Source organism: Nuphar pumila, chromosome 4 (assembly GCF_984573655.1).
Source record: "Nuphar pumila chromosome 4, dmNupPumi1.hap1.1, whole genome shotgun sequence".
Classification (NCBI taxonomy): domain Eukaryota; kingdom Viridiplantae; phylum Streptophyta; class Magnoliopsida; order Nymphaeales; family Nymphaeaceae; genus Nuphar; species Nuphar pumila.
Window position 1 is genome coordinate 133,880,042 of NC_143252.1, and position 24,409 is coordinate 133,904,450.

The 24,409-nt window shown below is 38.8% G+C and overlaps 1 protein-coding gene and 1 pseudogene across 3 annotated transcripts in view; one reads left to right on the plus strand and one right to left on the minus strand.

Annotated features, from left to right (window-relative positions):
* Window positions 1–2,210: 2,210 nt before the first annotated feature.
* LOC149841136 (cysteine desulfurase, mitochondrial pseudogene) lies at window positions 2,211–4,726 on the minus strand (annotated as a pseudogene).
* Window positions 4,727–15,339: 10,613 nt separating this feature from the next.
* The window catches only part of LOC149841137 (F-box/LRR-repeat protein 15-like), a 71,740-nt gene continuing 62,670 nt past the window's right edge, over window positions 15,340–24,409 (plus strand). For all 3 annotated transcript variants that reach the window (XM_090003618.1, XM_090003619.1, XM_090003621.1), the window contains exons 1-10: window positions 15,340–16,583; window positions 22,132–22,393; window positions 22,483–22,615; window positions 22,760–22,859; window positions 22,970–23,167; window positions 23,261–23,531; window positions 23,619–23,717; window positions 23,826–23,914; window positions 24,012–24,111; window positions 24,202–24,372. In XM_090003618.1, coding sequence (XP_089859744.1) covers window positions 15,964–16,583; window positions 22,132–22,393; window positions 22,483–22,615; window positions 22,760–22,859; window positions 22,970–23,167; window positions 23,261–23,531; window positions 23,619–23,717; window positions 23,826–23,914; window positions 24,012–24,111; window positions 24,202–24,372 — 2,043 coding nt within the window. In that variant the 5' untranslated portion in view covers window positions 15,340–15,963. The remainder of the gene's footprint in view (window positions 16,584–22,131; window positions 22,394–22,482; window positions 22,616–22,759; window positions 22,860–22,969; window positions 23,168–23,260; window positions 23,532–23,618; window positions 23,718–23,825; window positions 23,915–24,011; window positions 24,112–24,201; window positions 24,373–24,409) is intronic.

A 24,409-nucleotide genomic window follows, 5' to 3' on the forward strand; every position in this document is an offset into this window, starting at 1 on the left:
CATTCGTACCCTGGCGGGGCCCACGAAATAGCTGGCTCTCCTTTGAGAGAAGTCGTAAGGAATAGTCCCCCATCAAGGAGCAGCTCGGATGCGGACCCAAATTCACATGGATAAAATTGATCCACCACCCCCAAAGAGATTAGCATAATTGGACCCAGCCTCAGCTATCAGACAGGCAGTCGGGGTTCAATTCCCCGGGTGCTAGCCCCTTGCATAAGCGGAAGCTCAACATAGGCCCTTGACCGCAATGTGGGGGCCTGCAATATGCTACTGTGGGCCCCATGCAATGCTGTCATGTGATTGGCTGCGTACCCGGGGCACTTAAGCCCTCTATGGATCCCCTCTCGAGGGTCCTAGACTCCTAACCCTGGCGTTTTATGCCACCAAAATGGCGAAGTTGTCTTATTCAAGCAAAATAAGGAAATAAAAAAAAATACAAAAGACTGGCAAGCACATCGTACTAGAAACATTAATCAAGTTTGCACTATTCGGAAAGCAGCACGCTTTACCAGATTATGTCGAAATTGGGACCTCCTTGGTTCGTATTGGAACTGGATCCCACTACAATGGATCTCATCGGATCCAAAATCATCTGTGGAGTTTGGATTCAAATCTGGATCTGTGACCCTTTTACATCTCCCAATGGTCAAACAACAGCCACTGACTTGCAGGAAGGGATGTAAAAATAATGGAATCATGTTTAGTTCATGAAACAGTTTATAGTTTATATACTATTAAAAAAAGGTTTTAAAAAAAAAAAAAAAAGAATGCCAACAAGCATGGGCTCTATTATGCATGCACATAAAAGGAGCACTTTGTAGGGGCAACTTGTCAAGGGTAATTTAGTCTTTTCACTAGAAACAGGGCAATGGCATACCCTGAGTAGCAATAAATGCAATGTTGGTGTCCCCAATCTAGGTCAAGGTCACTAAGGTCATTTTGTGATGTAAGGGTATTAGACCAGTGTCCCACTCCTGCAGTTTTTGCTTGGCCAAATATCCCACCTCTGTTTCCTTGACTGCCTCCCGAGGGACCTTTGTTGGGACCTGTCTAGACATGGTGCAGTTTTTTATTCGTACATTGCTCACAATTAAGGGACCCCTATCATTTTGCCTGTTTTTTTTTTTCTTTAATTGATTTTTTTAGAGTTTATACTTTAAGGCTGTCATGAGATCGGGCGTGTTTTTTTATATTGATTAAATCTGATCCTAGATATCCGGGTTACACAGAACTATCAGTGGATCGGGTCTGTATGGGGTACACGACCCGTTCTGAACCTGAGATATCCAGATGTAAGCATAAAAAATGTTTACCCCCAACCTAACTCGAGTAACATGTGGACGGGGTTTTTTTTATATTTACACAAAAAAAAACACCCTCAGGGTCAGAGACCTAGCCGGGATGGCTCTTCTTGGCGTACATTTGGTCCTATACTAATAGCTTAAAACTCCATGAGCTTACCCCCTTGCCCCAAGAGAGTCTCGTGGTGTGGATGAGGCTTGATCAATGATTTTTGCTGGATATTCGACCTGATCCAGTGTTCTTTTATCCATTTTTATGTAAATATATTTTGAAACCACGTAAATTATGTTGGTGGAGTTTGGAGTTACATTTTTTTTTATGACAGGTAACCCGAATACTAGTGCTTGTTATTTGGGTCGGTTTAGGTAACACCCTGTTGGGTCGTATACATGACCTGTTAACAGACTTACTTTACAGGTCGGACCCACCGAATTTTACGCTGTTAGGACAGTGGTAGTGAGTATGACAGGCAGAGCCAGGGCGACTAGGTCTCTGATCATGGGGATGGTTTCTTCGCGTAAATATATATATATATATATATGAAAAAAAAACAGGTCAGACATTGTTGAATTAATTTAATCAAATTCAGAGTCGGACTCAAACTTGGACAAATGAAGCCTATAGCAAATGAAGACCTGGCCTATGCGTATGACTTTTTAGGGTCGGACCCTGTTTTGGATTGAACTTGAACATAAGAACCGTAAAACAAAATCCGAGTCTGGTTGTCATCCGGATATGATTTTACTTACCAAGTCTGCTAATTAAACAGCCTCGGATTTGATTGGATGGCTGACCCAAAGTAACATCCCTACCCGGTTCTTGATAGGTCACTCTATCATCATGTCCCTCACTTCATGGATATACATTTAAACAGACAAAAGGATCAAGAAGATGGAGCTACCAGTGGGTCAGGTATCTGACCCATCAAGGGTGCACCTGAAACAAAACCAAATAACAAGCACCTGGTTTTGAATTCGAGTTTGAAACAAACCCAAATATCTCTTTTTATTTTAAAAAATGAGAATAAAATACCCGGTCAACTTCCTTGGTTGAATTGTCAAGCAAAGTTCGCAGCTCAAACCGGACCCACTTTTTTTTTAAGAGAAAAACCGGACCCACGTCTTACTTTATTAATTTATAATTTAAGTTTATATACGTTGTATGTGGGAATGTTATGTAAATCGTGTATCTTGAAAGTTGACGGATCAGATATTTTACGCGGTCCATTCTAACTTATCTCAATCAGAAATACAGATATCACGTTCTAAACGCGATATTTATCTTTTTATCGGTTGTTTATCGTAGATAATTCTTGCATTTTATATTTTATTTATTTTTACAAATAGATTTTTTACATTTTAAATTTGTTTTTTATTGCTGAGATTTTGCCCAAAAACACGAGATTTGCAAAAAAAATAATATTTTTCTTGATTTTTTCCTCCCTAGATTTTGCCATTTTACTTTTGTCACTATGATCGCAACTTCTTGTTTGCCATCGATTTTGGATATTCGGTACATACAGTGCCAGGCTATATGCTATTAAATTATTTGCATTTCAATATCTAAGAAAATGTGTGTACAAATTATTAAGATAACACAGTAGTTATGTATTTATACAATCTTAAGTGACTTCATATAAATAATGCCAAATTGGAATTTAAATTGCATTAAAATAACAAAGAATTTGTAGAGCAGCAAGCTACTATATAAGTATGGTTGTTTTTATTAAAGCATGTTAGGGTGTTGGGGAAGTCATTTCTTTTTTTTTTTTAAAGGAAAAAAATGAATAAAACTAGGGAAGTTATTCCTAACGAGTATGTTTTCCTTTTTTTTTAAGAACTTTTTAAAATGTGGCAGCTTGTCTGGTAGGAGAAGTTAGTGCATGTCACCTTGTGTCGGGACATTGCAAGTTTGAATCCCAATGGTATAGTTGTATAACTGGCAAGGGTGCCTAACCCCAGCTTTCACTGTAGAAAAAAAGTGGCAAATTTAAAAAGTTTGAAGTGGTCCTTGTTTTTACACGATAAGAAGCATAAAATGAATCAAAATGCATCAAAGAAGTAAAAAAATGAAAAAAGATAGAAAAATATAAGTTGCAGTCTTTTATCGCTTAGCATAGAAAATAAGGTGAAATTCTACAAACTTTTAGTGAGTTAACATCTTTCTACATTCCTCAATTTGAAATTTGGAATCCCCATGAACACGTTCACCTATTTAAATTGAGGCAGCCTAAGTTAAAAATGGCAAAAATGAAAAACAGGAATAAAAATTACAAAAATGAAAATAGTATATTTTTCGAGAAAACCTGCAAATTCATTCGGAGTGGTCCATGTGTTTGGAATTCACTACAAGAAACCTGTGGATTAGCGATGACCTAAATCCGTCGCTAAACAGTTTAGCGACGGATTAGCGTCGGATTAAAGACGGATAACTTTCATCACGAATTTTTCGATGCTAAGTAGTGACAAAACTTATCTCTCGCTACTTTCATCGCTAATTTGCAATAGATTAGCGACGAAAATGATCTATCGTGAGTCTGTCACTATTTTAAATTAGCAATGGATAATATCCATCGCGAGTCCTTCACTATTTTAAATTAGCGACGGATAATATCCATCACTAATTCATCGCTAAATTTAAAATAAATATTAAAAAAAATGGCTTTCTGTCGGGCAGTATTCCGGCAGCAATAGGCTGGACTTGGACTGATTCGTCGGCGACGACGGAGGAAGAAGACGACCCACCACCAGATCCCAGCAAGCCGTACTCCCTCGGCCCCAAGATCTCCGACTGGGACTCGCAGAAGACGGAATGGACCGATCTCGTTGTTGACGGCCATAACGGAGACGAGGTCGGTATTGGGGCGGATGGCGCCACGGAGGCAGTCGAGGAGGTCGTCGGAGCCGACGGGGAGGTAGGTGGCGTGGAAGCCTTCCTGCTGGCGGTGGCAGCAGGAATCGAGGATGCACTTATGCTCGGTTTGGGTGGTGACGATGTGCCGCTTCTTATCGCGGTAGAAGCGCATGAGGCCCTTGACGGAGATGTTGTTGGACTCGGTGGCGCCGGAGGTGAAGAAGATCTCCTTGGGGTTGGCACCCACAAGGGAAGCGACCTGCTCCCTGGCGAGCTCGACGGCCTCGTCCGACTCCCAGCCGTAGAGGTGAGTGCAGGAATGGGGGTTGTCGAAGCAGTCAGTGAAGAAGGGCAGCATCGCGTCCATCACCCGCGGGTCCACCGGCGACGTCGCCTGCATGTCCAGGTACAACGGCCGCCCCGCAATCCGCATGCCCTTCATTGAGATTCCCCCACCCTCCTCTGTAGCGTCGAAGTTGGGCGACGGCTCGACGATCGTCGCGGCGGTCGACATCGGCCAGTGGGATCGTCTGGCAAGCCTTACGGCGGCGATCACGAGGCTCCACTTCATTATCTAGTGAGGTTGCATGTGGTGGTGGGGGGGAGAGGGATAATACTTGAGAGGACTTCCTTTACTTTTTCTACGAGCAGATGATCTACAATCAGAAGAACTGGATCGGATTGAACACCGGTAGCTTCCTCTTGCGAAATTGCCAGTGGTCGCTTGACCTCCTCGATGCCTGGGCTCCGATGGGGCCGAAGGGGAAGATCAGGACGGAGGCAGGGAAATTGCTCACAAGAACGCTCGTTTGGGAACGGTTTAAATCTCATATCAGTTTAAATTTCGAACGGGGGAGAGAGGAAAAATTTTGCGTCTTAGGTGGGACGGTTTAAATAAAAAAGTAGCGACGGAATTAGCGAGGAAATTTTTCCGTCGCTAATTAGCGACGAAATATTTCTCTCGCTAATTTCGTCTTTAAGTTGCTACAGTTTTTGTGACGAAATTTTTTTGTCATCGATCTATCAATAATTAGCGACAGATTTGAGACCGAATTTGTACCATCACTAATTTCAAAAATATTTTAAAGATTGGCGACAAATAATATTCTCTCGCTAATTCCGTGGCTAATTTGCGACGAAAAAAATCGATCGCAAATATCCGTCGCTAATCAGGGTTTTTCTTGTAGTGTGACTATTGAATCATCGCAATCAGATCAAGAAATATGATTTTATATGCTTGAATATTTACGAAAATTTTGAGCCATTGATTTTCAAGCCTTAAAAGATCATTCTTATACGCTGTAATTGGATGATCTAAGAGTTTATTTCTATAAAACCAAACATCTAGATATACCGTTAAATTAAAAAAAAAAACTATAAAAATCTCAATGCATACCAATTTACACATTTCAGTTAGAGAATAGGGTGTATCATCAAACACAAAAAGTATATGATGATTTTCAAACCAAAGTGTGTTGTTGATCGCATACACGGTTAACGGTGCACTTTTTTTACTCTTTTTACACTTTTAACGATAGTCTTGAACCACCACTAAAAGTGTAACACACTTCAAAAAAAAATACATGCAAGCATGGCCGACACTATGCTCGTTCCTATATATATATGACATAGGACTATGCTAATATAGTGCGGCACTAAATGAAATATTTCATCAGATTTTTTGAAATTATGGCCATACATATGTAACCTATATGGCAGTTCTTGGAGGCTTTGATTATGATGCATAGATAGGTTTTTATAAGGTTTAAAAAATCCACGGCTTACAGTTTTGATAAATTTTTTAGGCTCCAAATACCATTTTTTCATCCAAAATGCATGATCCAAGTGTGGATTGCTAGTCTACATGGTTAGAATTTTAAAAAAATACCAAAAATCTGATAAAATATTTTATTTAGCACTGTGTCATATTTAGCATGGATTATATATATATATATTGTTTCTTGTGATTTTTTAAATATAAGAAATAAAATTGATTTATTCAACCCTATTGTATTAGAGCCTGAACCAGCTGATTCTCTAATTTGTTTTGAAAATCAAGTCAGCTATAAAAACATTTGTGACAACATTGATTATAAGCACTAATCTACCACCACAAGAAGCTTATTGTTGAAATTTAATAATTAAAGACAGGTTCTACTTTTTTTTGTCTAGGCCAAGGGAAGAGCAACACACCCCACCACCACAAGAAAAAAACAATAGTAAAATCTATGACTACGTGGCAGGCTCCTATTGGTAAAATCCTTGAGATCCCCTTGTCTACCAGCTGGGGTACACCCCAAGATACTCTCAATATTATTTATGATATCTATAATTTTTTTTATCAAGCTAGGAGATACCCCCCTTAGGATTTAAACCCAAATCCGAGTCCATTAGGCAGGTTTGGTAGCTAAATCGGATCCGGTATTGAGTTTTGCTTACAAACCTAAACCTAAATCCAACTAAAACCCGTTTCTGACTAAAACCCGTTTCTGACTAAAACCCTGACCCAATTAAGTATAAATACCAGGTTTTAAGCTAATCAGATTTGGGTTTGGTTTTATATTGTTCTATCTGAATTCGGTGTGCCAAACCTTATTAAGTCGGACTTGGTAAGGTCAAAATCCGAAACTCTTTACATCCCTAATCGTACGTATTTAGTAAACAACGAGCATACCACCACCATAATTTATCATGGTTCAATACCACAAACACCTCACACACACACACACACACACATTTGCTATGGTCAACCACATGCGGGGTCGACTTAAAATTTTTCAACAGATATAATCTACATGATCCATTTAGTGGGAATCAACATTTGAATCGCCATATTTTAACGTGCATAGGATTTGTTGGTAATTTAAAAATTAAGTCATAAAAGCATTAAAATTTTATGATTTAAAAAAATATGTTTTCTTTTTTTTCTTGACAGAGAGCTCCAGACAGGAAAATAGGTTAATTCTAACAAATCGACGATGTTGAACACGTATACAAAGTCAGATTGAATCAAAACAGCCTGCAATTATGAAATCTCAGGTGTAATCGATAGTATCACACATGCACAACACCCCTTATAAATATAGGGACGATCTAGGATTAGATGCAGTCGAGATTGGAGTTGGATGCTTGATTATTCTTGTTTTTAGTTAAATTTTTTGCAATTTTCCTGCTTTCTGGTTAATCTCATAGCTTGGTAGAATTTTCTCTTAAATTGAGCCCTCTCAAAGAGCAATTTTCTTGTAAATCGAGCCCTCTTCATTTACATCAGTTTGGTATCAATGCAATTTTATCATAAAATTGAGCCCTCCCAATTTACATAGTATGAAAATAAATGCCATCTATTTGGAAGATGGGTAAAAGTGGCTCCTACTATATATGAATCAGGCCATGTGTCAGTGGTGTTCCATTAAGTTTCAATACAAATTAGCAAATAAAGGCTGGTGAGTGGCTTTCCAATTTGTGATTAGGAAAATTTGGGAGGTGGTGTTGTTTAATCAAGAGGAATTGTCTGTGAGTATATTAAGTTGTATGTCTTCAGCGTCATTAAAGAAAAATGGAAAATTGGGTTTGCTAAGAGGAATCAATGAAATGCGTTCCTCTGTATGAGCTGGATAGTTAGGAGGTCTGTTACAGGAGAAAGAGAGTGGAAATGGTGGAGATTGCTGATTGGGGAGGTGGAGATTCAAAAATTGGTTATTTAAACCTCAAGGAAGGACGTTATATATGTAGGTATATAGCAAGGCTTTAGAGGGTCCTATGAGACAAGTTAGAATTGAAGATCATGCTATCAAGTATTTTGCAGATAAGCAACATTGTCTATGCCAAGTGGATCTCTAAAGAGTGTAATACGTACCTCTCCATTCCATTCAAGGCTAGGAGACCTGGACAATCCCTCAGACTGGTTTCCTTCCAGTCAGGACATGTAATGTGAATTGCTCTTGTAACTGGTAAGGGTCTGCTTAACCCTAACTTGATAATCCAACAAAAAAAAAGTAATAATCTAAGGGTGCCCATCCTTTGCAGAAAGGATGAAGTTGGTTCTCCCTAGTGGGCAAGGGGGACATGGGGTTTTTACACTAACAAGTTGGGTGAGTTAGGTGACTTTCCTTGATTATCCAACAAAAAAAAAAGTAATAATCTAAGGGTGCCCATCCTTTGCAGAGAGGATGAAGTTGGTTCTCCCTAGTGGGCAAGGGGGACATGGGGTTTTTACACTAACAAGTTGGGTGAGTGAGGTGACTTTCCTTGATTATCAAAAAATAAAAGAAAGGGCAATTGTAACATTTTGACAACATAGTAGGTGTCTTCCTAACCGTAGCTTGCCAATCCAGAAAAATAAAAGTAACATTTTGACATGCAAGAATCTTGATTGGTGCATGTAGGAAAAAAAACTCATGCAAGTAAGAATTCTATCCAATAAATTATCTCTAAATTTTTAAAATTTAATATGCACAAAAAATACTTGTGTATTAATACTTTACACAAAAATAACAAGAAAACCAGTAATAACTATCTGTGATTATAGATCCCATGAACATAAATATGACAAGGAAAGGAAAGGAAAAGTGTAAAGTGTAAACCAGTAATTAATCAAATAATGAGATAAATTATAGCATGATGGAGACAGTGAGGCCTAGGTTTCGCATCGGGCTACTCTGCATGAGGGTTGGGCTTGGGCCCAGCCCATTTGGCTTGATTCGTTCAGCATGTGGTCTGGCTGGGTCACGTACTGGTCAACTGGCCTGTGGCAGCTCTACCCATGAACTATTTGTTTGTTTTTTTATAAACAGGAAAAGCTACCTCACTTGATCATGAGTTCATTATTGTAAAACCCCTATCACCCCCTTACACACCATACAGTACACGCAACTCCAGCCTTGCCTCTAGATACATGCATCCAATGGATTTTGAACTCTTGACATTTGTTCAGCTTAGTAACATTTACAAACCGCCTCTACTAGATGAGCCAAGCCTTTGTGGGTCATGTGTCCCATTAGCGACATCTACAATACGTACCTTAAGGGGAGCTTGAATCCTCATACGCGCTCGTTCGGGGACACAATGAGTGTGGGTCCCATGTGCATTTGTGTGCCCACGCAAATGCAGATGGACATGAAAATAGTGTCTGCATGGAACAGTGGCAGACGGACAAGCACGAACACCATTGTTTTCAATGGAACAGGGACAGTGCGTTCTGTCTTGTTCACGGACAGGCTTAGAAGTCCCGTGCTGTCTGGGATTCAAACGCCACTTCAAATAATAAAATAAAAATTGAACAGATAGGTGATGGCAATGCGGTAGTACTGATGAAAACAGGAAAAACGTGGTGACAATAATAAACAGTAAAGAAAGTGATTTTTCCTCTCATGATCCTGGAGCCCCTGAAGTAAGAGACATGGTCACACGTGTTGGTGCTTGCGAACCTATGGTCGCTTTTCTGAGCCAGGATCAGGTGCCATCATATGGCACACTTTGAAGTGTCTCGCTGCACCTTATGCCCTCCATCTTTGGTTGACAGTCAAAAGCAGATGGAGGGCAGCCAGGTGCAGAGGCACACTCAAATTGTGCCATGTGATGACACCTTATCCTGTTTTTTATGGTGGTGTAATACCAAAGTGCACCACACGGCCCAATGGAGTCGGCTTGCTTAGACTTAATAAAACAAGGGGTGACACCTGTGAAATGGAACCTCAATGATATGTTTAAAGGTGTAGCCCTATGAATTCGATAACCAGAGGAAGAAGATGGGTTGAATTGCTATATCATTATCATTACTGAAAAGAGAACATACATATGCATCTCTGCTGAGCAGATTGGGCGGATTGAGTCCTACAGTTTGGGAAAGATTGCTTTCCCGATTTCAGATATACATGATAAGGAAATGAAAAAAAATTGATGCAGTCACAACAGTAAAAATATAAAATGGTAAGTAAAATAACGCTGATACGCCCCCCTCAAGTTAGAGCATGCAGATCAAGCATGCCCAACTTGAACTTCAGGATAGAAAGTTGATCGATGCCCAAGGCCTTGGTAAATATATCTGCACACTGAGAATATGTGAAAATAATTCGAGTGTAGATCAGTCCACTTTGGATCTTTTCAAAGATAAGGTAGCAGTCTAGCTCGATGTGCTTCGTACGTTTGTGATAGATTGGATTGGCAGCGATGTGAAGAGCCGCTTGATTGTCACAGTATCGAGTCATAGGATAGGGCTGGTGAATCCCGAGGCTTGTTAGTAAATATTTCACCTAAATGAGTTCACAACTTACAAGGGTTATGGATTTATACTCAGCTTCTGCTGAGGAACAGAAAATTGTGGATTGCTTCTTGGATTTTCAAGAGATTGGATTTTGACCCAATCATGATACAGTAGTTAGAAGTGGATCTGTGGGTCATTGGGCAGGAAGCCCAGTCAAAATCACAATATCCAATGCCGTCTAACGAGCTGAACACGTCCATGAGTATGCCTTGTCTAGGAGTGGCTTTGAGATAGCGTAAGATTTGAAAAGTTGTATCTATATGGAGAGTCGGCGGCTGGCAGAGGAACTGACTCAAAATGCGAACAATAAATAGGATATTTGGCCGTGTGATGGTCATGTATACAAGGTGCCTTATTAGGCATTGGTACGGACTGAGGTATTTGAGGACGTCACCTCCCTCATTGTCGAGTTTGAGATGCTGCTCTATAGGAAAACCTCCCTCCTAAATAACTCATATCCTTCAATGTGTGTAAAGCATATCTTGGAGTGGGCTACTTCAATACCAAGAAAGTACTTAGGATGACCAAGATTCTTTGGACAAAACCGATTGTTGAAGTCTCTTTTGAGCTCTTCAATTTCATGCAGATCATTCTTCACTATGATAATGCCATTGATATACACCAATATGAGTAACTGGTTTTGCTTCCTGATTCAATATAACAATGAGTAGTCCACCTTGTGCTGAATAAACCCAATTTGTTAAAGGTATGCTGATAATTTGGCAAACCAATATTTTGAAGAGTGCTTAAGGCTATAGAGAGATTTCTTTAGGCGACAAACACATTGTGCTCCCTTACTAGAGAATCTAGGAGACATCTTTATATATATATATATATATATATATATATATATATATATATATATATATATATATATATATATGTTTATCTAAGTTATCATGTAGAAACACATTGTTGACGTCAACTTGATATAAATGTCAGTTGCGAATGACAACAATGGCGAGAAGACATCGGACTGTGACAAGTTTAGCCACTAGAGCCTATGTCTCATTGTAATCGAGACCTTTAATTTATATGTACCCTTTTACAACCAATCATGCTTTGTACCATTCTATAGAATCATCAAATCAATATTTGATTTTATAAACCCATTTATATCTCAGAAGCTACTTCTCTTTAAGTAAACATGTCACTAACCAGGTGCTATTCTTCTCAAGCATTTTGATCTCAGTAGCTATAGCATTATGCCAATGTTGGTGGTTTATGACTTGAAGGAAGGTTTTTGGTTAAGGATTTTGAATGATGGCTGCTAAGAACACTTGGTGATGATGAGAGAACTTATTGTAAGAAAGGTAATGATTGAGAAGATGATCAGTACTTGAAGCCACATCACCTGAATGGTCTGATTAAAATATGGGAGCTGCCAAGTAACATTAAAATCCTTGAGATACGATGGTGGTTGACAAATTCTATCTAATTTTTTAATTTGAGGTTTTTCATGTGTGACTTTGGGTGATGGTGTGAGGGATATCAACATTTCCTTGGGTATGATGACTTGGTTAGGAAGAAGGATCCAGGATTTGCGAACCATTGGAAATGGTTATAATAGATTCAAGGCTTCAACTTTATGGAGGAGGTTCTTGTGGCTCAAATATGGGTATGGGCAATACACTAACATCATCATTGTTAGGAGGTCTATGATTATGAAATAAAAAAAAATCATAAAATTTGACATCGCTACTTACAAAAATTTTGTTTGATTCAAAATCATACACTTTATACCCAACTTGACCATATGGATATCCCACGAACACACATTCTCTAGCATGATTGTCAAATTTATGAGTACGATGGATGTTATAGGCATAACAAAGGCATCCAAAACTTTTAATTGGTCATATTTTGATATATTGTTGTGCAAAACCTCATATAACATTTTACCCATCAATGGTTTTGAGGAAAGACAATTTATAATATATGCTACAATAATAGCACATATACCCCCAAAACATTTTTGGTAAATTGACATGAAAATGAAGAGCACGAGCCACGTTTAAAAATATCTATGCTTATATTCAACAACCTTATTTTATTATGTAGTCACCCCACAACTATGTTGGTGATTGATTCCCTTTTCTTTAAGGCATGGAGTCATATCATTAGAAAAAAAACCAATATCATTATCAGATCTAATGCTTAAATTATTTGTACTAAGTTGAGTTTCAATCATTGTAATAAATTTTTTAATATCAAAAGTCTTAGACTTGTGCCTCATGAGGTGTACTCATGTGCATCGGCTATAATCATCTGTTATGGTAAACAAATATTGAGCTCCTAACATGGATAAAGTTTGGTATGCCACCATATATCACAATGGATTAGTTCCAATGATTTGGATGATGATATTAATTCATGGATAAATAATAATTAAGCTTGTTTGGCTTTTGTAACAGATGACACAATAGTTGTTTGATGTATGTTCATGCACCTTATTAGAATTAACAAGAACTTGCAATCTTGAATTTGACAAATGTCCAAGTCTAAGATGCCAAAGAAGAGAAGAAGAAGATGATAAAACACTCAAAACATGGTTATCATCGATCTCAAGAATGTAGAGATTATCATGTAGCCTACACACTCCAATCTTCCTATTCAAGTGCGAGTCCTAAAACAAACAATAATAATCCTTAAATATAACCTCAACTAAAAGAAGGTTTTGAGGAACACATAAAATATTGGTTAAGGTAATTTTTTGAGACAACATAATGATGCCAACGCGTGAATGGATGAAATGTTTGGGAGACCAATAGGAGGATAAAAAATATCTACGGGAGATATGATGTTAGACAAGGAGTTTATAATATCGTCGGTGCCACCCAAATCAATAATCCAATATTGAGACAGACAAACTAACTGAAAATGTTGGAATATTACCTGCGAGGTTGGCCATGGGTGACTGAGTTTGGTTACCTAGATTGACAATAGTTATGATTTTGTCAACTCTTGAGAAATTTGAGGGGTAATGAAACTCAGGTTCAGTTTTTCAGGTTAATTTGGGCATTACACCACATGCATTTGCGCTAGCTTGGCCACTGAAACGAGCATTAGAGGAATTCCTTGGTAGATTAGAAAAACCATGAAAACAATAACATCTTACTTTGATGTGACTCAAAATGATCACACTTGGGTCGGGTACATCCCTATGATGTCTTAGAGGAGTCGGCCTTCACGAAGTGGCCGTTTCTATCTACAATAGCAGCAAACAATTCATGGGTAAGTGTGGCTCGAAGATCACATTGTTTCTCTTCTTGTATTTGTATGAGCCTCCGTTGTTGTTGGAGCTCTTGGTGGGATTGTAATATATGTGGACATCTCGTACCACAATCCCTTCAACTTAGTGATGTATGTTGCCACCGAAGATTAATTAAGCTGATCTTAAGTTATAATTTCTTGTTGGATTTGATAGAGAAAAAACGTTATCAGAGTTCTGTCCAGACCTCAACAGCAGATTCCATATAAGTGACACTCGACACAAGATCTTCATGCATCAAATTAAATATCCATGACAGCATCATGTTGTAGCAATGCATTCATGCATCAACGTTGATCGAAGATGAATTGAGCTTGGTAATCCTTCTGTCCACAAAGACCAACTAGTTCTTGGCGCTCAACGCTATAATCATTGCTCTGCTCCGCATGGAATTGTTATCGCCGATGAATTATTGTGAAACCAACGAATTTTTTGGGTTGTCGGAATGATAAAAGAACGGATTTGACATCGACTTTGCATTAGACGTCAACCCATTCCCGAACATGTGGTTACTGCTGCTGCTATTGTCGGAGCCCATTGACGTCGATTTCAGCACCTTAGATTCCATGTGAATTCTGTAGCCAGATGAAGAAGATGGGTTGATTTGTTATATCATTTTCATTATCGAAAAGAGAACGTACAAATACATCTCTGCTGAGCAGATCGAATCCAGTTTGGGAAAGATTGCTTTCCCGATTTTCATATATACATGATAAGGAAATAAAGAAAATCGGTGCAGTTACAACAGTAAAAATGTAAAATGATAAAGTGGTAACACGGTAAGTAAAATAACACTAAATAAGCCTCATCGCACAACGTCAAACCCCTTTGGGACAAGCAAAGGCAGCGATTAAAGACTGGGAAAATGACAAAAATTAGATGTAAATGGTTAAAGTACTAAAGGCATAGTAAGAGGAAGAGAGACGAAGGATTAAGACAGTAAGAGGGCAGAGGACAGCGATGAGAGAGTGAGATTTGTTAAAAAGAACCGATAGTGGGAGAAGGCAAAGGTTGAAGTTGATAGTGATTAGTGAGAGAGTGGGTTCTTTAAGTCTGAGAGGGCTGGTTGTGGACCACTAACCCCAACCCTTTGTGGGACCCGCTTGTACTGAGCTACAGCAGAGGGGCGGGGTTAGTGGTCCACAGCGTTTCATTAAATCTCCACTCTCCTAGCCGCCATGGAAGAACTCAAAACAAGGAAGTTTGATGGTCTCAGAAACTCTCAGATCCGATCCAAACAAGACCCAAATGTGAGGGGGTTGGTGGGAGACACGAATCTCATTTTTTCAGCCTCACCTACACATGATTCTTAATGCATTTTGCTACAAAGTCAAAAGCCGCCAAAGGCCAATCAACCAACTAAAAAAAACAACAACATTGAAGCCAATGAAACAAAACCACGAGAGCAATCACGTAATTTCGATCAATCGGGTGAAGCAGTGAGGTTTAAAAAAATTCAAAAAAAAAATATTTAAGACAATGAAACAAATCTATGAGGGCAATCACGTAACTTCGATCAATCACACAATTGGGTGAAGCAGTGAGGTTGGGGGAGGGGGAGACAAAAAATAGTTGAAAATCAGAGGGGCAAAACGTGTCAGTCGTGCTTACGCTGTCCGTATAAAATACCCCTCTCATTCCCCACGCACACACACACACAGACAGAGAGAGAGAGAGAGGGAGGGGAAGAGGTCCGCAGATCGAATCCTCCGGGGACCTCAAAAAAGAGCTTTTTCTTTCTTCTCTTCTTCGGTCGGCGTATCCTTTGGTGGAAAACCTTATCAGGTTCTTTGAAGATCCGATCTTTTCGCTAACTCCCGCATCGCCCCCAAACGGCGTTGTTCTCCTCTAGGGTTTTCTCTTTGTCCTCCTTTTCGTTCTGTGTTCTTCTTCCTCTTCGTTTAATCGGAGACGGTTTCTCGGTCGAATCGTCTCTTTTCGAGGATCGCGTGGGGATATCGATCTGATTTGTTTGTAAAAAGATCTCGTTTTGTTGTATTTCGGAACCAATTTGGAGATTTATGATCTCTTGGGTTTCTTTGTCTCTTTGTGATTTCAGGGTTTCTGGTGATTCTGGTCCTTCTTGTTTTTTTGTTTTTTCTCTTTTGGGGGAAAAGGAGGTTCTTTTTTATTTAGTTATTTTGTTTTGGTTGTGTTGCTTTCCGCATTTACGCGGGTGTCGATCGAGGGGTAAGGGTTTTGGGCTTGGCAGACTCCTGTGTGGGATCTCCGTGACCGATTTTGTGGTAGAAAGTTTGTGTCTTTTGTGAAGTGTATGAGTATTTCGTTCTCGGTCACCTGCGTAGTTTGGAATTGGGGAATTTGGGGGTCTTATATCAGCGATTGGATTCTGAAAGGTGAAATGGAAGGTGATTCTTCGGAGGATGAAGGGTTAGAGTTTGGCGAGAAATGGGCTTTTGGTTTGGGGAATGGAAAAGAGGATGGCTCAAATGTAAATGCAGACGAGGTTGCTCCTGAGAGGACTGTTGGTGATGCGGGTAATGCGGCCAATCCATGCAGCGGTTTTGACGAAGTTCGGGAAGATGGTAGGCAACCAACAGCTCGTTCTGAGATGAGGCATGTTGTACAAAACGGCAGTGGGGGATCGGATGGAGTTCCTGAGCGGCATTGGGATGTCGGGTCTTCTAGGAGCCTTGAGAGGTTTAGTGCCATGCTTCAGAGAGGGGATTGGGGTCCTGACGATGTGCATGTGCTGAGACAAATCGGGAAGTCTTTGCTGAGAGAGCCAGGTCCCATGTTTGAGATAGAAAGGTCTCTTCTTGGTCAGGTCCCTCGGAGTAAGTCCCGTGCATCGCCGCAACCTTTATGGGTGGGGGAGGCTAGCAATGGGTGTGACAATATGCAGCACAAGAGAGCCAAGATTCTTGAGTGGCAGTAAGTCCTCTTTGTTCTTATGCTTGTTTTGCAAACTACTGGGTGGGTGAGGAGAGCCAGAACTCTATTTTCTCTTCTCTTGTGCTTATTCTTAAGAAACATACTACTACAACACCACAACAGAAACAACAAAGCCTGTCAAACAACAATAAGTGCCTTCATGGCCATCACCCTTTCCATTACCACTGATGTCGTGGGATGAATGATTAATGACATCTAGTTTTGATACTGATTTGTTATTTTGCTCTATCGCCGTGTGAATCTTTTGATGTTTGGTTACTGGTTGTTCGTTTATGATTTTATTGGTTATAGGCTTGATGGGGTTCAAAATATAGTTAAACATATGAAGCGGGACATGATCAGAACATGTCAATTGCGCTTTCCAAATACATTTTTTGTACGTCTCCAGAACTTCTTGAGCTAATTTTGTACTTGTTAAAACAGTGTGCATTTATGTCACACAGGCATGCTAAAAAGGGCACAAGACACATTATTGTTGTGTAATTTTTTAATTAAAAATCACATAAAGAGGATGTGACATCGACACGAGTAGTTGGAGTATCACTGTGACACAAATGTGCATGGTACATTCTACCATTTCCACTTGTATATTGCTCATGTCTTGTTAATTCTCTGTTTGATGCCATCTTTCTTTGTATTTCATGTTCAAATATGCTTTATCTCTTTGTAGTTTGTTCAGACGTGTGTGTGTGTGTGTGTGGTTTCTTGCACATCTGTGATTGAATGTGTCTGCATGCATGCCCCTGTTTGTGTGTCGATGTGATTCCTGCTCCATTCTTTTCCCTTAGTTGTGACTTTTCTTCCATCAACTTTGCATTTGTTTTCCCAACATCCTCAGTGCCCGCTCATCTTTTAAAACATTTGTACATCTGCACAAGAAATAAAAATTTTCAGCAAAAAGAGAAGGAAGAAAGATAATCTGAGAAGATGAGGACAATAGTAGGAAACATAAGGTTTTGAAAACAATAACCTGATATAATGTTATAAAATAAGTTACAATAACAATCAAGCCACAGTTGGCACTACAACCACCAGGTTAAATGGTTGTGGCTTGAATTATGAAGACAGTTGTACTAGGATGTGGAACGTGGCTCAGTATGGACAATGGAGTACTTGATAATGATGGTGGAAACCAGTATTGTATAGTCTGCTTGGGATCATTATCTCTCCCAAGACCATGGCACACATGGGAATTATTTCAACCATGAAAACCATGGTCTGCTTAGTGGTGAATTATGATTGTTACCTAAAGCAGACAATTGATAATATTGTCATGAGATTCTCTTTTGTTGACTGCAATCCTGCTTTCTGTGTATGTTCTGGGTGCTCCCTGTGCAAATTGACAACCTAGATGCTCCTTTCACCCCATTGGACCAGGCTCCCAAGTATATCTGGTGTTCGATCATTAATAGTTCCCAGGTATATCTTGGAATTGTTATTAGCTAATAAAGGTGGTTGTACAAGAGAAGAAACATGGGGAGACAGAGAGGTAGGTTTGGAATTTTTTACATGCATTCAGTGTTATCATTTAAAGCATAAAGGAAGGGGGGATAAGGGGCAAGTCCTTCTAGTGGGGTTGTCAATAATTGGACTCAGCTGACTGAGGATGATCTAATTTTCACATTCAAGGATTATCTGGATTCAGACTTTGATCAAGTGTTGTTAAATGTCAATGATCTGATTTCGTTGTATGAATGCTGTTGCGATGGTTATTTGTACTTTTTCCCCACTGAATGTGTATCGTGTTGTGTCCCAGAGCCTGTCTGCTCATGCCAGTTGGACCAGTCTGGTGTCATTGCGTGGTCTTAAACAATCCAGATGAATCTAATCATGATCTGGTTCTTAAAAATTATACCAGTTCTTTCATATCCATATATAATCTAATTGGATTCTGATCTGATGTGTTGTGCATATGCAATGTGATTTTTAAGCCAGGTGGTCCTGGATTGGCCTGGAAAAAGGTTCATCAGGCTTAAGAAAATCCACAAGCCTAGATTTTGAGAGGGAACCTGCAGTTCAGAATAACTTTTCCCATGCTTAGCTGGGCTGAGTTTGTTTAGCTGACAGTCCATGATTATTAAGGGAAGTATTATCGAAGCATGGATGGTTTTATTTGGGTCCTTAGGAATGTGAAGTGTCGTTTGGAAGCAAAGCTTCATGGAAAGCTTCAAGTATGGGGTCATGGTTTTTGGTCCCTGCTTTGATCATTGAATTCAGAATACTTAACTTTTTTTTTTGATGAAAGGATATTAATCATGTAAGTATTAAACAAAGTAACAATGGCACAGTCACAAAAGTCACTTTTGCATAGCAATAGCTACAGATAAGATTCCCAAATTTCAGAATCTACAGCCACAAAACTTCATTTCTAGGACCAATAAAAATATTTGATTGAAAAACCGAGTTCACAGATGCTGCACTCAACTTTTTGTCTGCAGAAAATCCAGAGTTTGATTCCATCCATAATGTTGATCATGCTTATAGCAGCCACTATTTTCTTACTGGGTATCACTTATTCAGCATATTCTTAGCCCAAGGGGATATGATAAGGGTTCTTAAACTAATAACTATACCATTTACTGAGAGTTGATCTGGCCATGCCATGTGAAGAAGCTGTTTGAAAAAGAGCATGGCTCAAAAAGATATTGGATAGATTCCTCCTTGCAATTCAACAAACACCTGCTAGCCAGATGAAATCCTCTTTTTTCAGGTTAGATTGCATTATTTGTTCCTCCAAAGAGACTAATCAACAGGATATGATCGTGAGTTAGGCATTGGCCCCATATGTCTTTTTTTGGTAAAATTTGCTGTTCCTTGTTCCAGTGATTCCTCATGACAATACTTCACCTGAAATCATCATCTTTCAAGCATTTCCACCATGAACAGGCCCATTGGACAGCAGGTTTACAATGTCTTGAAAAGTAGATTAGATGATTAGATTCAACTAGACCATGTGCTCTTCAGATGAATGATTCCACGGGACAACACTCTAGCCACTAATCTGTTACCAGCAATTGGCAACAAATATATCTTGGCAGTTTGGGAAGGGTGAAGATCTTGGGAAGTAGGTCTTGACCAGCCCAAGGATCAATCCAAAACGGGACAAGCTCACTGACACCGAGTTCCACCTGCACTTTATCGCTGAATTTTGCAATGAGTTTGCTCTCCATCCCACATATTGGTACCAGTTTCCCAGCGATGGTTTTCTTTCCATTGACAAGGCTAGCCTATTATTGACATTTCTTCTTGATATCCATTATTACTAAATAGCAGCCACAACCATTTGAAGAGCAGTTCAACATTTATATTTGTGCCAATCAGATGAATATGGAGTGTACCTCGGAGATAATAAGTTAAAGACCTATTCTATTCCTGCAGCCTTTCCAAAAAAGGTCTTGAAAACCTCACATATTTTTTCTACCTTCATCAAGATTTTGTAAAGTGACATAAATGAGGATACTAGCTGATATATGTTTGATGAGGACTTAAGTTTAACCATTAGAAAATATTTTGGCCATTCATGACTGGATCCCAGCACCCTCTCTGTTTTCTGCTTCAGCCCATTGAGACTCCTTAGGGAAACCTTTGAGGAGACATATCCATTTAATAATAAAGATAATATGCTATGAATGACATGCATATCTCACAAGAAAAATGCAAACTATGAAATAATATGCATATTAAACGACAAAGCTAAACTAACAAGTCATGAAATTCATAGTAGTGCATGTTTACTATATAACCAAATATTTTTCAAAATTCATACAAAAGTTAAGTAGATAATGTCAATTGAGATCTTAGTTGTCAAAAGCGCTCGTCGGTGCCTAGGTGGACGACGTCAAAAAGGACTAGTCGGGGCCTTGGCAGGACTAGTCGGCCTAGGCAGGACCAAGAAAACAAAATATCAAGAAAAGCATAAACATTACAATAAATAGTTAATTGTAGTAACAAATATATGATTTTTATTATGAATTAAACATACATGTATACTCCAATGTAAAATATCATAAAATTAGCATATCTATATTGTATAATGTATCAATATATACACACACAGCACCCCCAACACATGAAATTTTATGAATATATGTATATGTATATATATATATATCTATATCTATCTATATATATATATATATATATATATATATATATATATATATATATGTGTGTGTGTGTGTGTGTGTGTGTGTGTGTGTGTGTGAAAAACATGGGCATGCATCTAAAGAACAAAAATAAAACAGAAGGAAAAAAGGCTAAAAAGAAGGAAAAAAGAAAAAAAGAAAAAAGGGAAAAAATGAAGAAAAAGAAAAAGAAGAAAAGGAAGAAAAAAAGAAGAGAGTGGGGGGAGAGAGGAGGAAGAAGAAGAAAATTTCAAAAGAGAAAACAGAAGGGAAAAAAGAAAAAAAAAGGGAAAAAGGATAAAGACAAAGAAGAAGAAGAAGAGAGTTAAAAGAGAAGAAGGTGGAGGGGCAAAAGGAGGAAGAAAAAAAGTAGAAGTTAAAAAGAAAAAAAAGAAGGTAAAAAAGAAAAAGGAAAGACGAAAAAAAAGAAAGAACAAGAAGAAAAGGAGAAAAGAAAAAAGAAAGGGTTTGGGGTAGGAGGAAGAAGAAAAACAAAAAAACAAACAAAAAGATGGCATCCGTTTCCCCACGGCCTAGGCGAGGACCACCTAGGCAAGGCCTTGACGAGAAAACAAAGCCTTACCTCCTAGATCTATAAGCCTAGGCAGTAGCCCAACACCCAGCCTGCCTAGGCGGTACCTAGGCACCGCTTTTGACAACTAAGATTGAGATCTTTGTATTGTCCCAGCTCGAAAACATCTTTGTATTGCCCCCTTGACCATGAACACAATCAGTTTCTGTACAAGAAAAAACAAAGTGGAAGTAAATTGGAGACTAATGCATTGAAACCATGCACAGTTACCAATGTAATTGGAGTGTTTGACATATTTCATTTTCATATTAAAAGAACAGTCCTGTTGTACCTCAGCACATCACAGTGCAGGCTTACCATGTACCATCGGTAGGTTCTCTGCTTAGCAGCTTCATTTGAAAATCTTACATGTTTGGAATGTCTGTGGCTTCCAGATAGTAACTTTTTATATGTATGTTCACACTTTGTTTCTTATAAAGTTCATTGACATTGAAGATATGTTTTTTTATTATTTTATGAGCAAGCAAATTACCTTGAGTTAGTTTATATTCCCACCATTATGTTTATATTGTAATTCTGCATATTTTTGTTCACTTGCATTTTAATCATTTATGTTTCTCATGCAGCAACTGTATTTTACAAAGAAGTTTATTATTTTGTGTTGATTTATTTTAGTAGCATGTGTTCTTAGTTTTTTGTTTTATCATCTCCTAGTTTGTGGCTGTTAGGCATGATTTACTATCTAAGCAAACTGTCATTCATAAACATGGTGAATTTCTATATGATAGTATGTTCATAAATTTGTTAGGAGTGTGCTTATCATGGGTTTTCTATATGGATTCTGACGGAAGTATTTGGTGCTTGTTCTTAGGGCATGCACGTATTCAGCCATGGCTTCTGCAGACTCTGGTATGTCTGCATCACCATCTGATGCAGGTCAAAGTCTTTCTCAGTGCATGTCTGTTCAATCTGAAGGTGAAATGCCTGTGTACCTCAACTCAGCCCTTGATGAAGGTAGGCGTCCCATGGACTCTGATGGTGGTCGTGGAAATGATGAAGAAGATGAGAGTGATAGCTCTAAGTTGGAGGATTATGCCATCAGAATGGACCTGACTGATGATCTGTTGCACATGGTATGCTTTCTGTCTCTTTCATTTGCCTTTTTTGTACTTGACTTAAGTGTTGTGTTTTATTCATAAATTGGGTTTTTCATGTGTGGCAGGTGTTTTCATTCTTAAACCACATTGATCTCTGTAGTGCTGCTAGAGTGTGTAGGCAATGGCGAGCGGCTAGTGCCCATGAAGACTTTTGGAGACGTTTGGATTTTAAAAACTTGAATATTATGCCACTACAGTGTAAGTCTGTTGTTTGCATCTCTTTATTGGAATCATGTGGATATGATGCCTGTTCATATTTGTTCTTTCTGATATCAAGTTTCACATCTTGTTTGACCTTGTTATGTTCTAGACTAGATTATTAATTATCTTTCACATATACAGTCGCAGATATGTGCAGTCGATACCCCAATGCAACAGAAGTGAACATTCTTGGTACTCCTGCTGTTCAGGATCTTGCTCAGAAAGCATTGAACTCTCTTAGGTAGGCTTCTTTACATATGCTATTGCTTGTTTTTATGATGGTTTCTTCATCTTGCTTCCGAGCACTTCCAATTTTATGTAATGTTGCTAACTTAGTTTTTGCTTCTACAGGAGGTTAGAGGTTCTAATTTTGGGCAGAGGACGCTTTGGTGATGCTTTCTTTCATGCTCTACTTGATTGTCCTGCTTTGAAGAAGTTGGACATCACAGAATCCAATCTTGGTAATGGTATCCAAGAAACACCTGTTTGCCATGACAGGTTGCACCATCTTAGCATGACAAAATGTCATGTAGGCCGTATTTCAATAAGGTGCGGAGATTAATATGCTTAACTTCTTGAGTCGTATTGAATTATTGACTGCATCATGTTGTATTCCTGGCTCTGAACCCTGGCATGTTACAGATGTCCTCAACTAGAAACTTTGTCCTTGAAGCGTACCAACATAACACATGCTATACTCAATTGTCCACAACTTAGAGAATTGAACATAGCCTTCTGCAACAAACTTTCAGATGCTGGAGTACGCTCGGTTGCCACATCTTGCCCTTTATTGATGTCCTTAGATATGTCAAATTGTTCTTCTGTTACTGATGAAACATTGCGAGAAATTTCACTTGCATGCCCAAATCTTCGTGTTCTTGATGCATCTTATTGCCCAAATATCTCATTGGAGGTTTGAACTTTTTTCCTCTGCCTTCTCCTTTCTTTCGACTTTGTTCTGTTTTGTTTTTGACACTCTATAGTATGTCATCTTGGGAAGTCTGTCAGACTACCACTGCTAACAGATCTAAATCTGCGTAATTGTGATGGTCTTAACTCTGCTTCCATGGCAGCTTTGTCTTATTGCTATATGCTAGAGGTCAGTTGTGTTCCTTTTTTTTTTTTTCGATGAACATTAAATTAATGGTTTATTTTGCAATGGTGCATGCTGTCCATTGTTTTTACTGGTAAAATTGAAAATTTTCAGGCATTGCAGCTTGACTGCTGCTGGCTGTTGACTTCTGTCAGTTTAGACTTGCCACGTTTGCGTAATATCAGTCTTGTCCATTGCCGCAAGTATGCTACTATGCTTTTGATTCCTACATAGTAATTTCCTTTTTTCTTTTTTTACATGAAGCTTAGGTGCATCAAAACTTATATGTTTTCTTTGCAGGTTTGTTGATTTGAACTTGCGGTGCCCTTCACTTTCATCCATTAGTGTATGTAATTGTCCTGTACTTAATAGGATCAGTATCACCTCGAATGCTCTTCAGGTTGGTTTCCATGGAAAGAATGTCACTGTTAACCATTGTACTTTGTTGTTCAATGACATTCTGAAACTAACTCTATTATCTGCCATGCAGAAATTGGCATTACAAAAACAGGAGAGTTTAGTCTCGGTTCAGTTGCAATGTCAAATATTGCAAGAGGTGGACCTTAGTGAGTGTGAATCCCTCAAAAACTCTATTTGTGATGTTTTTTCTGATGGTGGAGGATGTCCAATGCTTAAATCACTAATTCTTGATGGCTGTGAGGTATGTAATTTAATAGTTTGTGTTATGCATGCCTGTG